The sequence below is a fragment of the Pezoporus occidentalis genome, unplaced genomic scaffold, assembly GCF_034315485.1.
Source record: "Pezoporus occidentalis ecotype Australia unplaced genomic scaffold, CSIRO_AGI_Poc_V1 ctg155, whole genome shotgun sequence".
Lineage (NCBI taxonomy): Eukaryota > Metazoa > Chordata > Aves > Psittaciformes > Psittacidae > Pezoporus > Pezoporus occidentalis.
In genome coordinates, this window is record NW_026913372.1 from 1,086,252 (window position 1) to 1,102,211 (window position 15,960).

The 15,960-nt window shown below is 48.3% G+C and overlaps 1 protein-coding gene across 14 annotated transcripts in view; it reads left to right on the forward strand.

Annotated features, from left to right (window-relative positions):
• The window catches only part of CDH23 (cadherin related 23), a 208,303-nt gene that overhangs the window by 117,749 nt on the left and 74,594 nt on the right, over positions 1-15,960 (forward strand). For 13 of the 14 annotated variants that reach the window (XR_009963409.1, XR_009963411.1, XR_009963410.1 and 10 more), the window contains exons 12-13: positions 8,496-8,645; positions 9,299-9,457. Coding sequence is in view for 11 of the 14 variants with exons in the window: in XM_062611655.1 (XP_062467639.1) it covers positions 8,496-8,645; positions 9,299-9,457 (309 nt within the window). In the remaining 3 variants the exon portion in view is untranslated. Of the gene's footprint in view, positions 1-8,495; positions 8,646-9,298; positions 9,458-10,695; positions 12,514-15,960 lie in introns of those variants that run through there. The other variant, XM_062611657.1, reaches the window with a different exon arrangement.

Sequence of the window (15,960 nt, forward strand, 5' to 3'; positions counted from 1 at the left end):
TTTTTTTCAGCTCTTACTGCTGCCATTGGTCTGCTTGCTCAGTACACTGAGTGCAGATAGATGCCCTTCCCAGAGAGCAGGCGTGGTATGTGCTTTAATGCAGTCAGGATTGCACGGTCACTGAAAGCCAGAAAATAGGATTGTGTGGCATGCTGATTCTTGCCTGCTTCTGAGGACTCTTGTTGGGAAGTCCTTTGCCAGTCTGTTTTAGAAAGGGATAAGGTTTTCTGGTGGGCTCCCACGGGAGGGGAAAGAAGGGACCTCCACGCTCTCTGCTCTGGCAGGGATGGGTACTGCTGTGACCTGGGATAAGATAGGTCTGCTATCTTGGGGCTGGAGGAAGTATGGGGGACACTGGGATAACAGTTCATCACTGCAAAAGAGCCAGGAGTGCTGAAGGCTTGTTCCTCCCTCGTGTTAATGGAGCTCCTATTTGTTACGTGCTGGTCCATGCCATCCATGTAAGGATTGCGGCATGTTTTCCAGCCTTGGGCTTGCAGCCTTCAATTACTCTGATTATTTGACTTGTGCAGTTCATGCCTGGCTGCTTCTGTGTGCCAGTACCCTCCAACCCTTCCATGCTGTGCGGTGTCTGCTTCAAACCAGTGCTGACACCACATGGTGAATTTTCCAAAATCCCTCGGAAAAGCTCTGGCTACAGGCTCGTGCCACCCCAAGTGAGAGATGAGGGGAGAGGGTCTGTCAGAACAAATGGCATCATCAGGATGTTTTCCTGATGCTTCAGGGAAACGATGTGATAGTACCAAGGAATATGAAACAGTATCTGCCTCCTCCCCCCCCTCCCAAACGCTGGTGGGTCAATTAAACTGTGCATTTTCTAAGACACCTTTGCTGGCTGAGATGATGGATTTGCTTTTCTCCAGTCCTGGGTGGAGTTCTCCACGTCTCATAAAGCCATTCAGAAACCCCGTTTTTTTTTCACAGGAAGTGATTATGACACAGAACTAATAATCTACTTGTGACATGATGTCACCATCCAAGAGTTATGAGTTCAGCCTGAAGAGGTGCAGATGAAGTATTAAGCAGATAAAGAGACTGTTTTTTTCTTGAAAATGTCAATTGCTAATAAAGAAGATATGGATATGACAGATGCTTAGGATAGTTTCTGAATAGAGCTGCTGTCGTGCTTTCTGAGAGATGTCAGCAGATCTGTTCTTGAAGGGCATTGTAACACTTCTGTTTGTGCCAGAAGGATGAAGGATCTGTCATTATTTCTGGTTAAAAGCTCATTTTACTGGAGTGACTTCCATTCAAGAATTCACTTTTCAGCCTTGCTAATTTTAAAATGGGAGAATAAAAAATAGCCTTGCCTTCCCGATCACACCAGCAAAAAATAGACTCATTCTTGTGATGTATTTCTTTAAGTTCCTGAGATTTCCCCACAAGAATTGGCTGAGATTTTTAAAACTGCTGAGAGAGGACCTCGTGTGCTAAGGAAGTCTGAAGGGGTTTTACTGTACACGTCTTCGGAGGCTGTCATATTAGCATGGATTCATTTAACCATAGCATTATTTTCACTGATAAGAAGCACAGGAGAGCTGATGTCTTGAAATATCTGGAGGGAGGAAAGTTATAAGCAACTGTTTCTTGTTTGTTTGTTTGTTTTCCAATGGTGTATCTTTATTATTTCCCCTTGTGGATGCTTGCAATGGGATAAACCATCCGGGTAGCACTCTGGGGAAAAAAAAAATATTGGGACAGCCTACCCAGGTCGTGAAAAAGAGACCCAGGTCGTGAATATGAGACAGGAATGGGACTGCATCTGTAGCCAGGCTTATTGTAGCACTGCTTCCCAGGCAGTGTATTTACAGAAGTCCAAAACCCCAAAACTTTCATTAAAAAATTTACAGAAAGGGAAGAGAGTTGCCTTACAGTGACATTTTGAATGCTCAAGTACCCCATGAGAATTGTGAGGCTTTTGCAAACCATCTGGATTTGAAGTAGCCAAGATGGTGCCAGGCTTTCTTGGCTTTCTGTGGGTGCAGGGGTAGAGGGATGGGACAGCAAGGACTTCAGGCAGGGATGTGACCGAGGACATGGCTGACAGAGCTATTTTGTCAGCATGGCCTTCATGCTAGAGATGACATGATTCATTTGTGTAAGGGGCAAAGGAAAACAAGAAGAGCATTACATATGTCTCCAGGGAGAGCAGCTAAATAAACAAATGAGAGCAGATGGATAGAGGCACATGAAGTCAAAGCTAGAGTTTTCAGGAAGATAATTTTGCCTGTGTTTTGATTCCTGCCTCTCAACCTATGTCTTAAAGTCCTATGAGAGTCCTTGGCTTCCTTCTTGAGCCAAGCCATCCAGCCTTATTCTGGCCCCTACAGCAAATTTTGACACTGTTCCTTCAGCTTGTTGAGGCCCTACTTGGATGGTGCAGCCCATGCCTGAACCTTGTCCCACCTACAGATTCTGTAGGGTTGGGTGGTTTTGATGAACCTACCTGCCATTGTAACCTGGTTGTGTCTTTACAGAGCTGGGGGAAAAAGTGTCGTGTGAGCCTGGCCCTTAACACGCTGCATGGGGTACCAGGGCCATTAAACAAGGAGTTTTGTAACCAGACCCACGTGACCTTTTTAAACTGTGGGGGTTGGTCTTTCTTTCTTCTGGTGTGTTTTGCACACACATAAATGATTGCTTTTTGAATGAGATAGATTAAACAATTCATCTAAGCACTTAAAAATGTATTTATGTTGCACACAAGACCACTCTTGAAAGCATGTGCTTGAATTTACCTCTGTGTTTAAGTGCCTTTCTGGAACTTGGCTGGCATTAATGTCTCAGATGAGGTACCTAAGTGGGCTGCCTGCAAGAAGAAACCCATTCCTCTGAGTCTGTCCCTTGCAAAATCCCAGCTGCTGTGCCTCAAACGTGGTCATGGTCTTGCTCCAAGAGGAGCTGGCTTGGGAGTGCAGGGTGGGATGTGGAGCAGTACTCAGGTTGAGCTGAGATGACCCCAGACATGGATTTGGGGTGCAGCCAAGAGGTGTTCAAACAGGTGTGCTGGTTTTTGATTTTGCATTCTCTATGGCTTATCAAAAACACTTGAACACAGGAGAAATTAGTACACAGAGTTTGCACAGGGTTTTGGACCTGGCCTTCTACAAACCAAGAAATAAAGCATTAACCTCTGTTCAGCTGAGTTTCTCTCTTTGTCAGATAGACAGCAAACCACTTGAATACCTTTCCAAAGACATCTGAAGGCTGTTTATGAAAATCTGTGACTGTTTCCCAATACTTAGACTGAGCCTATGCTCAGCTGGACACCAGAGAAAACCAGTATGCATATACACTCTCAGACTGGGGTTGGATTCTCCTCTCATTCACACTGCGATAGATCAGCAGGGAAGAATAAATCCTGTGTATGAGATAGAAGGTTAAAGCCTTGAATCCATTTCTGCATTAAGGTTTGTTTCCAGATTGAGAGCAAGAGCCCCAAGCAGTGAAATACGTTGCTTACCAGAGGGCTGGTAAGCTTAGGCTCATCTACTCCAAGGCTGGCTTAGGAAGGGTGCATGGGTATCCTTCCTGGATGTGCTGGTATTTTAAAGCCTGGTGGCTTGATGCACTATTTTAGGGTGAAGACAAGGGTTTGGCCATGCAGGAAAAGGATCAGGGCATCCTTCAGGGTATTCCTTATTTGAGCTCCCTATCGCTGCAAGGTTCACAGGGGTATATTAAGAGAAACAGCAGCATAGTTTCCCCGGGCACATCAGAGAAGCCAGCTCTTCTACCATGGCTTTCACTTGATTTTCCCTGACGCGGTTGACTGAAGAGGAAGAAAAGGGCAGAGGCTGTATAAAGCACGAGTATGATGGGCTGACATTTTAAAATAATTTTGAAACAATTCTCCAAAATAAGCATATGGAGTAAGACAAATGGGGAATTTAAAGAAAGAAAATCCAGGCCATGGGAATATACAGTATTTGTTGCATAAAACTGCATCAGAGGCTTGCACAGGGATATCGTATGTGCCCATGTGTGTGCAGGTGGAATATATGAATCATCTGTAGCATATATATGCATATGACAGACACATGCACTATAAATATGATCTACACAGCAAGGAACTGTAAAGGGGAATTGACGATGCTCAAGTATTCTCTCCCAAAAGTGCCAGCTGCCAGTCGGGCTGAATTAGATTTCACAGGGGTTTTTGCAATACATGGAATTCACCAGCAAATTACCCTTAAAGAGGGAAAATCAATCATTTGGAGCAGAGATAAGCTGAAGGCGAGGCAGCCTTGGATTGATCCCGTCTGTGCAGGCGTGTGTGGAATTCAGCAGATAACCTGGGGAGAGTGGGGAAGGAGAAAACTCCTCCAGGAGGGGGGGAGTGGGCAAGGGCTGACACTTTCAGATGGACAGAAAGGCAGGAGAAAAGGGCTGCCACCGTGGGGAAGAGGATCTGAATAGCTGGGGAGCATTTTGCACCAGGCAACCTGTATCATCCACAGCCTCAGTGAAGTCCTTAGGGATGCGGGGGACAAGGGCCTGTGCCCAGTGAGTTCTCAAATGATTATTGATGCTGTTGTGCCCGGTTGCTGGGTGGGCAATGGGTGCTGGGAGTCTGAGCTGGCTGGCTGGGCAGCAGGAGAGAGGCAGGCAACTCCAGAGAGGCTATTCAAAGCACTTGAGTTAAATGCTTTAAAGTGGGTGGCAAGAATAACCCTCTTTATGCCTTGTGTTTTCAAAGGAAGGATTAAGCATTATTTATCTCTGACTAGGTAGAACCATAGGCTAAGGTATAGGAACCATATGAAGAGGCACTAATTGCTTTTTTAAAAAAGCACACCCAACTCTCTTCCCCCCCCCCCCCCCCTTCCTCCTCTACCATTCCTGAATTCTCAGCACTTTTCCTTTCTTTGCAAACTTGCCAGAATGAGGGGTATTAAACACTCCTCAGCTTTGTAGGTATTAGCCCTTGCCTAGAAAGTGGCTGGGAGGAAAGCTGGAGTTACACTGGGTTTTGTGCTTCAGAAAGACAAGCTCATCATTTTGGAAAAGTAAGCTGTACCTGAGCTAGGGTGAAGGGAGCCAAAGGCAGCCCTCTACAGAGCCACTATGAAGAGAACTGAGGATTCCAGGCTGCTTTTCCCAAATCCAGCTAACTTTGTGCTGAAAATTATTGCGGGCCACCAACCTTTGCACCGCGGTGGGGGTTGTATGGTTCAGGAAGAATTGTCTGCTTGTCTAGAGGCTTGCTTTTTTACTTTTATTTCTTGTGTAACCATTGGTAAGTGATGCTAAATGCTTGCTTTGACTGGTGGAAGGTTGAATAATTTCTGAAGCGTTTCCATGTGCACTCCCCTGAGGAAGGGGCTGGGTGGGAGCAGGATTGATGGATGAAGCCAGTAGGTGATGCTGGATAAAAAAGCTGGGATAAAGCTTATGATCCATCCTCAGTCAAAGCTGGAACAGCTGATGTGGCTGTTTCTGGCCTCCTGATGTGAGAAGGGGCTCCCTGATTTGTCATGAGCCCTGTGAAGACTGCCTTGCAAGATTGTGAGAGCAGACTTTGGCCATGATTCATGGGTGGTGCATGAGCAGATCCCATGTAAGTACCTGCGACCTCTGAAGAGACACATGTACCCACCTCCTGGCATGTCACAGCCTCACATCTGAGCTTCTGCCCTTGCCTTGACAGTCTGTGCTATGCTGGCTGTGCCAAAGGTTGGTATCCCCTCTGCTCCAGTCCCCTGGAATTTAAGAGGGATACTGGGCACGTGGGGCTGGCAAACAGGCCCATCACAAATTGTTCAAATGCAAAGCATTTGCGGTAGATCAGTCAGTGGTCACTTTTTTGGGAGTTGGCTATTTGCATGAGGTTGATCCTGGCATTGTGGCATGTTGTAGCTTCGTGTCCCAGCAGCAGGACATGGTGCAGCTCCTGTTGCACGCTCTAAGGAATACATACACAAAGAACAAAGTAATAATTATGCCCAACTGCAGCTACGACTGTCTTTTAGCTGAATTGACATGAAATTTCTATCAGTTGCAACGCTGGCTATGGCTGGGAGGAGGTGTGACTGCTGGGAAGGAGGCAGCGGCCAGCAGCCTCAAGCCACAGTGAGTGCTGGCCCTGTGGACTGGCACAAGATGAGACAAGCTGGAAAAGAGAGGCTTGTGTCCCAGCTTTGTGTATTAGCAAAGTTCCCTCTGAAGCCTGTTTCTTTATGGCTCAATTTGTTTCGGATGGAGGGTACATGAAGACGGGTTTATTATTGTAGGGTTGCTAAGCTTTGGCAGGCTGCTCGTTAATTTATGCCTCTGAAGGAAGAAAAAGGAGATGATTTGTTTTCAGTGGTGGGGAAGAAACTCAAGCAGTACAGGAGCTGATGGGTAAGGGATTGGAGGAGGGAAACAAGCAGATAAAGAAGATTGGGCACCAATACCACACCCATGCATCCCGCGCTAATCCTCAGCACCACAATGAGATGATGCTCTGCTGTAAGCCCACCACTGCACACCAGGACCTTTGTGAGCCCGGGGAGACAGCACTTGTTTTTCTTCTTCACAAATACATTTCAGATCCCTTGTTTGCTCTGGGTGGCAGGAGCAGGTAGCAAGGGGTGAGGAAAATGCAAGTAGCTCCCCATGGCTTCCTTTGGAGCAGGGGGTACTAGCTGTGAGCTGGGCTGAGCCAGTCCCTTCTGCTGGGCAGCTGATAACAACTTGAATATTCAGATTTGCTTTCAGCCATCCGCAGGGGGCTCACAGTCTCCAGGAACCAGGAGCAAGGAAAGCAGCATGGGGGCAGAAACAAAAAAATAAATAGCTGAATAAATATATAAATGGCAACCCGCAGCAGCCCTCCCAAGAGGCAGATGTATTTCCCTTCTCCAGACCTCACAAGGGGAGACTGAGGCACTCGAGGGGCTGCTAATTAGGAATGGTGGGTATCTGGAGGCTGATCTCCTTCCCCAGCTGGAGGGGAATTAATCCACCCAGCTCTCTTCCAGAAAATACTTAGATTTCTTTTGATGTTTCAACTTTTATCTCATGCCTCCAACAAAGTTGCTTCCTCTCTGGCTTCCAAGAAAATCACTCACATTTTGCCACCACGAAAGGTGTTTTTGTGTCCTGCAGGATGGGCACTGGCCCCTGGGAGAGACACCGAGGGCTCAGCAAAGGAGCTGGGCAGAAATTCCTCAATGGAATTTTTTTCACTGGTGGAAAATGGTTCTTTGTTATAAATTGGCATCTTAAGGATAGGGTACCAAATAATGGCTGGGGGAGTGATGCCTCCCTCTTTCCATTTTCCGTATCCTTGCTCCCTCCCTCCCTCCCTCCCTTCCTTCCTGCCTCCCTCCCTCCCAGCCTCTGTACCAGTGCCATGCCTCATTCATGCCAGGGCTGGTACTTCCATTTGCCAGCAAAACATCTTTTGGAAGGAGCGAAGTCTGCCCTAAGATGGGTCAGTTTTATTCCCCTGGAGGGATGTTCACACCCCTGTTGTGCACCAGTTGAGCATTGCTGGGCTCCTGGGCAGTGGGTGCCTTTGGAGCTTGCTCCTGCTGTGTGGCTCTGCTGGAGATGCTCAGCTTGCAACCTGCTCTGCAGGCTGCTGGGCAGTGTAGGGAGGAGAGCAAGGAGGGATTCTGCTCATGTCACTGGCTCTCGGTAGTCACACTTGGCCAGCTTTTGCTATTAGTGCCCCTTCGTGCATTTAATTGGTCCCTTTTTCTGATAGGAGTGAGGCCATTCCCTCAGGGAAAATTGGAAATTCAGCTCTGGCAGCTTTTGAACCTGCTTTTCATGTGCTCTGCTGGGCTGTGCTTTGGGAAGGGGTGCCAGGCCCAGAACGAGGGTCCTGAAGCGCTGGTTTTGGTATGTTGGTGGTCCCACTGCTCTGCTGGCCAGGTCTTGGGAAAGCAGGAGATTTCCCATTCCCAGCTTGAGCTGTCTTACTGGAAATAGCCCTTTGACTGGGAGAAAGCTGCTCACACTCTATCCCCAGCATAAGGCAATGAAATCCCACTGTGTGATAGCCTCTGTGATGTGTGGATCTCGCAGCAGTAAAAGAGATTTTCCTTCCAGCTGTGTGCTCTGCAGGTTCATCCCAGGGATGCATTACTTTCATGTGCACGTGGATTTTGTATAAAACGGGTGCATATGAAAAGCAGATTTGTAGAAATCGCATGCATTGTACACCCAGTAAGCATAATAAAACGCAAGAAAGAGTGCTTAAGGTCAGTGTCTAACCCTGTGGCTCAGTTAACCAAACCCAAACAGAGAAACACTCCCCTGCATCTCTGGTAACTGCATTTTTACATGTTTGAAGGCAAACAGCTGGGGCCAAGCTGAGGGCATTGGTAGATACACAGCTGATAAACGGGCTTTGCAGTCAGGTTGGTGCTTTTATCCTGTGCTCTCCCCTGGCCAGGCCCCAGGTACCTTCAGCCTTACCCTGCAGATGGGCCAGTTCTTCTCTCCTTTGTCACTGTTAACCTTCCTGTCTCCCTTCCCAGGGACCCAACAGTGTTTTCGAGGTTTACCTGGTGGGCAACAACTCCAACCACTTCATCATCTCACCAACCTCCATCCAGGGGAAGGCAGACATCCGCGTCCGTGTGGCAGTGCCGCTCGACTTTGAGACCATTCCTCGCTATGAATTTTCGGTAAGGCTGCACCCCTGTGCTCTATGGGATGTCCATGTTTCTAAGAGTGACTGTTAACCAGGCTTCTCTCTTCCTGTCTGTAATCCACACTACAGAACTTTGGAGCATTACAAAATGACCAAAAATTGAAATAATAGTAAAGAAAACAGCTGCCAGAGCTTAAGCAGAGGGTATGCCCCCTTGCATAAAACTTAAGGTATATCCATGAGGCACCAAAGCTCTCTCCAGCCTCCTGCTCCAGCTTTGCCCTGCTCTCTATCTGAGCTATAAATTCACAAGGAAGGCAAAGCAGGTTTACACCACACCAGCAATGCGTATACACATCCTGACAGAGAGGCTCTCGTACCACTGGTGGAGGAAGATGAGCAAAAACCTTCCTACCCTTTCTTCAGGCTCCGGTGGGGTGGCAGGTCCTGGTTCCCCAGGCAGAGACTGGGGCAGGGTGTCTGGCTCACCCAGAGCTGAGCAGCTCCCAGGGGAAAGAGTCCCTTTTATGTTTCAAGTGTCTATGCTCTGGTGGTTAGCACTGAGGTGGATAATCTAGTGAGGGAGCTCAGTCAAGCATTGTTTTCTCATTGAAGAAGAAGAGATAACTCTCCCAAGCATTGCAAATCATGTCTCCAACCCTCCCTTTGCTTCCTGTCTCTGCGCAGCTCTTTGCAAATGAGAGCATTCCAGACCATGTTGGCTTCGCACGTGTGAAGATTAACCTCATCAACGAGAACGACAATCGCCCCATTTTCAGCAAGGCCCTGTACAATGTAAGCCTCTTTGAGAACACCACCGTGGGCACCACCGTCCTCCAGGTCCACGTGAGTAGGAGCATCCTGGCTCTCTCTGCAAAGTCCTTGGTATGAATGTGGCTCCACGGTTCCCACCTCCAAGGGATTGGCTTGGGGAGCCTGGTAAGGGAGTGGTGGGAGATGCTGGCAGTAGGGTGAGGTATAGCCCTCCCATGGGCTTTTGGAACAGGTATCTTGACTTTTGCTGGTCTCCATGTACGTGGTTTCCACCATACCAGAAACTTGAGGAGATTCCCGCACTTAAACGTCTTATCTGCAGAAGCAGCTTGTCCTGCAGATACTGATCCTACTAGACATGGTGTTGCTTCTCCATCCTCCTCAATACATGGGATCCAACGAGTATTTCAGTTGTGTACACAGTTTGTGTCCCATCACATATGCACTGCCTCTCCCTGCCTCATCTTGTTATGGGAAAAGATGCTGTAGTACCTACTGAACTCGGTCACTTTATCAGTGAGAGTAAATGCCCAATATTTATGTTTCAGTGTGGGTTTTCTCACTGCCCTGTTTAGAAGCATCATCTTCCTCAACAAAATTGAGGTCAATTGAGCCACAAAAAGGTTGAAGGATGGAAAAAGAGGAGAATAACTGTATTTAGCAGAGCCTGGTATTGAATGGCTGAAAGCAGAATGGTGGTGCAGCAGACAGAGGTGGTGATGATCAAGGAGTGTTTCCATTGGGCTCGTCCCTCCTGTGTGGGTTGGTGGAAGCACTCAAAATCCCTGGCAAGAAGATATGTTTCCCAGAGCATGAGGGGAATGTCAGCTGAGGTCAGTACCAATGTGGGGCATAGCAACAATCGGAACAAATCCCTGTGCTGAAGAATGGCAGTAAGAAGCAAAGCTCCTTTGGGACAGAAAATATGAAGTGTGGGAAGCATCAAAACCCCTGCTAGGCCTTGGGTGCATTACTACTGCTATGGTTTGTCATACATGAATTTGTTTGGCTTTTTCTCTGGCTGCCCTCCTGTCTCCCCCATGCCCCCCGCTCTCCCAGGACACAGCCCCTGGTGTCCCATTGACACACACATGCCAATCCAGAGAATAAAAGCCCTGACAAAAGGGTTGGGTGTATGCGCCTGTGCGTAAGTGTGTTTACTTTACAAACAGATGGTGTGAAACTATAGAGCCCCTGAGCTGTTCCCATCTGACAGTTATTAATATTTCAAGCAGATGTTTAGCTAGTCAGGCCGTCAGACACTAAACAAATGAGATTGTTACTGTGTTTTCTCTTTCCCCAACTTCCAGCTATGCCAGCATTTCAGAGTGAACACAAAATGCCAGGAGTTGAATCTTCTATGATAAATCAGAATGGAGGCAATTAGCACTGAAATCCAGATTGCCCTGCCAGCTGATCCCAAACTTTTAACAACCCTCATAAAGTACCAGCTCCTCCTGCTGCTGCTGCTTGACTTCGAGATGCAGCCCTCTGCTTGCTTCCATGCCGCTGCCCTTCTGTGTGGTGCCTCTCCAACTGTCCCATGTGGCACACACAAAAAGTCTGCTTTCCTTGCTAATAAATTCCTCCTTTTCTCTTTACCTTCTTTTCCTCTTGCCTGGGAGCTCTTTATTGGTATTCACCCATAGCGGTTAGGGATCTCAGTGGTGCAAAATGCGCTTTTGTACAGATAAGTGCAGGTTTTGAGCCATGTGTTTTGAGGGGCAATGGATTTCCAGGGTTCTAAGGACAAATCAGGAGGTTTATGAGATCAGGATCAACAGGGGAGCGTGTGGGCTAGGCAAGCGGTCGCCAAAGAGTGGCAGGAGGCTTCCTGCCAGCCGCTGCTGGAAATGGCCAAGCAGAGCTGGCAGGGCAGAGCAGTGCCTGCAGCTCCTTCCCAGCAGGGAGGCAAGCAGCTAAAACCACTGGGCCGAGGCAAGCGGAGATTGCTGGGTAAGTTACTCCCAGCAGCCCAGGAGACCCTGGGCTGGTTACCCAGCTTCCAGCAAGCACTTCCCTGCTAGACCCCTTTGCTGTGCGTGGCTGCAGGGCGTTGGAGAGGTGAAGGGGCTTCCTTCATGACCTGGGAAGAGCAGCGATCCCGCTCTGCTGAGTAAGCATGTTCCTCACTGCCACCCTTCCCACACTGCCCTCTGATTGGCCAGCTGGAAATGAAAAGGCAAAAACCAGAGCAAGCAGACTTCATTTGCAGTGACAAATGGCCACTCACTTCTGCAGCATTTCAGCTCCTAATGTCAGTGACAGCAGAGAAACGTTGCCTGTTACACGTATAAATCAACTGTAAAACAACCCAAAGTGCAGGCATCCAGTGCCACTGCCTGCTTTCTGCTCTCTGCCTCTTTCCTTTTGTCCAGAGATACCCTCTTACGCACTCCTGTGGCTTCCTGGGCACATCTCAGTTACTTCCTTAGCACAGCACAGCCTTTTCTGCCCTCTAAGATTCTGTCCGCTCTTTGTTCTTTATTTTGCATTCCCTTCACTTCCTGTCTGTCCATTCATCCGTCCATTCATCCATCTGTTTAATTCCGTCCATGAAAGGCATTTATCATATACATTTGGTAGTCATTTGCTTGCATGAGAACATCTGGAGAGTACAGGCTTCACAGGAACAGCTTTTGTCCTGTGCAGGGTGCCTGCAATACACCCAAAGGCAGCCTTCCTGCCTCCGTGCTCTTCATCCACCTGATAAGCTCCTTAGGCCAGAGATTTCTTCTGTTTGCTTTTGCAGAGACTGGCATGAAGAGGTCCTTACTGAAAGCTTCCAGGCTGCCCTATAACATATATCCTTGCAGTCTGGAGTTAGGTGTACAATGCAACCCAACAGCTGAGCAGAGGGGTGCACAGGCTGCCCAGGGATCCACAGTTGTTAGCAGCCTCTCCCCATGTGAACTTCTCCTTTCCCCCGCCCCAGGCCCTGCTATGCATGAGAAAGCCCGGCTGGAGAGGCCACAGAGTGGCACGTTCCTTCAGCGAGGCTGGGGTGAAGCAGGGAATTGGCCAGAGCTCATCCTGAAGAGATGGGCAAGTTCTGCCCCAGCTACCAACAAATATTGAAATGTTTTATTTTTTTTTCTGAAACAACTGGCCATGAAACCTTTTAATAACACAACAGAAAAGGTCAGAGAAAGAATGTCACACTTCTTGAGCAAGCAGTCAGCCAGTATAACTTCATGCCTTCCAGGAATGAGAGGCAGCAAGAGCAATATACTGCCCCCTAAATGAACTGGGGCTCTGATACCCCCAGACAAGTGCTGCCTGGGCAGCTGGTGCTGTGGGCTGGAAAGCTCACACCTCCAGAGAGGTGTGTTGAGGAAGGGTGCCAACTCTGCATGGTACAGAGGGCTTTAAGCTATAATAGGAAGCCCTGGGGGATGATGGTGCTAGGGTGGATGAATGGCCATGTTCAGCTGTAGCCATGATCAGTGTCTGTGATGGGCTCAGCAAACATCTGCCAAAATGGGTCCCAGCAACTGGTTTTGTCCTGGGGTGAGAGGAGCAGGATAAAGGAGGGTATCTCCAGCCCTGTCTCTCCCAGCTGATAAGCCCAGAAGCTGGAGGAGAGGATGAGTTGCTAGTTAGTCGCATCCCCAGATCTCAGACCAGATGGAGGATAAATCTGCTGCAGAGGGACAAACCAATGGGCAGATGAGGGAGGAACAGATAAAAGGGCATGGTCCAACATTCCTGCCTCTATCTCACAGCACCAGTACAAGTCTTGAGGAAACGAGGTCTGGCATGAATATTGACATTGCCAGAGTGAATGCCTGCTACAGAGGAATAGCAATTCTGTGGGAGCAGGGAATGATGAGAGGGGGAGATCCAAAAGGAATGCCCTCTGCTTTGGGACAAAGCTCTAGCAAGGGCTGAGGTCCAGGACTAGTGAGGACCTACTGGGGCCAGTCCATTAGTTCTATTTGAGTCCAGATACAGCAGAAGCCCTCAGGTATTTGTCCCCATGCTGCTGCTACTCTCCATGTTTCAAGCTGCATCATTGCCAGGAGCAGGAAGTAGTATTGCTGCTTCACAAGCCATCATGTAGCATGTCAGCTGAGACAGAAGCAGAAAGAAAACTCTCAGGTTCCCGATGGCTGTGAAGAGGACTGCAGCTGATCAGGCATCAGACCTAGCTGCTCAGGTCTCTGCTCCTTCCTTCCCCAGGTGTGGAGGGTTTGACAGGGATCCCAGAGCCTCACATCCCATTAGCTGTGGTGGGGCCCGCACGAGGAGCTCCTCTGTGACGTGGGGAGGGGGAGAGGCATTGGCACTAGATAAAGCTTTTAGTGGGGAATTTTTTTGGGTGGAAGAAGCTATGAAAAACATGGCCTTGCTTCTGGAATTACCAAGACCCAGCCCAAATTCCAGCAAGCTCCCCTCAGCAGGAGGAAAAGATGGAGGGTTCATTCCAGCATCCCCTCTTGTCCTTTCTGGCACAGTCATGCCCCTCGCGTGTGGTGGAAGATGCCTGGCTGGGAAGAACAGGGAAGGTTCAAGCACGTGTTCGCACTTGTCGCGCTAAGCCTGTGGTGTGTCCGGGTCCTGCCACCTTGCAAGGCTTCAGGGTCTGAGCGCTGTAATGAATGGAACGGAGAGCACAGCATCCCTCCAGACTTGTCTTTGGACACTGCTGCTTTGACAGCAGCTGCCATGAGTCAGTGTGGTGCTGATGTCCCAAAAGCCAGGGAGCTACACAGTGGTGTAGGTCTGTGCATTGTTCTCCTTTGCTGATGTATTTGCTAGACCCTGATGAATGGGGAAGGGGCCTAGGACGACCCAGCAGGAGGTATGAATTAAGGGGCAGGAGGTCTCCTTAAGCTCCTCAATACACTACAGAGCTGCACAGCAAAGTCCTCCTGGAAACCTCTGATAACCAAAATCATTAAAGCCTAAACAAACCAAGAGTAACTTGTTTTTAACACAACAATGCATTTGATTTGCCTTGAAGGGTCTGGAAAAAAATGGTTCTCCAGGGAAGTGTGGAAAGTAATCCTAGCTCTGTGATCCCTCCTCTTTGCTTTATTTGCTGTGGTCTGGCTTGGCTGTGCAGGCTAGGATCTGTAGCTGAAGGCTCTGTCAACGGGCTGGCAAGCAGGAGCCAGCTGGGGAGGCTGCTGGTGGCCCCCTCCCTGCCCAAGCTCCCTGGCAAATGGTTGGGATGAAAAAGGGAGAGGAGTAGGAAGAAGTTTGCAGGAAGTGCATTACCTTCAACCCCCACACAAGCATCTCCCAGCAGAGGTATTAACCCCTGTGATTCCCAGTGCTCTTCTGCCACTCTTCTTTACTCAGGCCAGGTCAGACGATACAGTCACCCATTCAGGCACCTCTCTGATATAAAGCAGATGAGCCACGCTTATGAAAATAACATCAACACCTCCCTGGGATGGACATGTAGCAGTTTGTCCCAAATCCTTGTTGAATTAGTGACTGCCTTCTCCTTGTGACCTTATCCACCCACATTCTTGCAAGGTTATGCTCTTTGCTTTGCCTTGCTGTCCTCCCTGCCTGGAAAGAACCTCTGGTCTGCGATCATGCTGAGTTTTATCCCATGACAGCCACCCTTAAGAAGTCTGAAAGTGATGCTGGAACTTTTCAGAGCTTTAAAATGTTTGCCTTATACATGACATTTTCAGGCAAGCTTGCTGGTGTTATCTTTTGCAGACCCTCAGGAATAGTCTGAGCATCTCCAGCAGTCCACAGACCTCAAACTATAACCTATGATGCCCAAATCAACCATCAGACATCAATTTCACCATGGGAATGATTTTCTGTGGTTTGTGGTATGCAGCAAGGCATGTAAAATAGGCACTGTGTTTCCTTGGGACTTGATAACCTGAATCTTAGAGAGTCAGTGCTTTAAAAGACACCACCTTCCCTTTTTTTCTTGAGTTTCAGATCATAATTTTCAGATAATTTTATAGAAGGAAGAAAGGAAGGTCCCTCTTTCATTTTTTGCAAATGCCTTAGCCTATGTATTTTATAAATGTGTGTGTATATTATTACATATGTGTGTGTGTATGTGCATTCTGGTTCACATTCCTGGATAGTCCCTTTCTGCTACCCCCCATGGGTTGTCCTCAACCTGCTCATCATCCCCAACAGATCCTTTCACATGGATTTTCGTCTTCCCCCTCCCTGGCACTGCACTTCCTCAGGAGAAGCCTTGTTAGTAAGAGCCTAATGAAGTAAATGCACTAATTAACCTTCCATTACTCTCCTCATTAAGGCAACCTTTAATTTGGTTGGCAAAGTTTCTCTCCTTTACCATCCAGCTGTCAGCTCTCTTCTGCTTCTTCGATCTGTCTTTGGCCTCACATTGGGGGTGGGAAAATCGATCCCAGCCTGATTTTCTTTCCCCTTCTTTCCAGCCAGCTGTAAATGCCAGTCAACAAGAAAGTAATAATGTAGTTTTCCCACTCTGGGAAGGAGAGTCGCAGACGTCAATAAGCACCTATTTAAAATGCAAATTGCTTTCTCAATCAGCCATCAGCTTGCACTGGTGCAAGTTTGGTGGGCAGCACAGGGATGCTACGGTCCATGGGCTCCCGCTTCCTGGA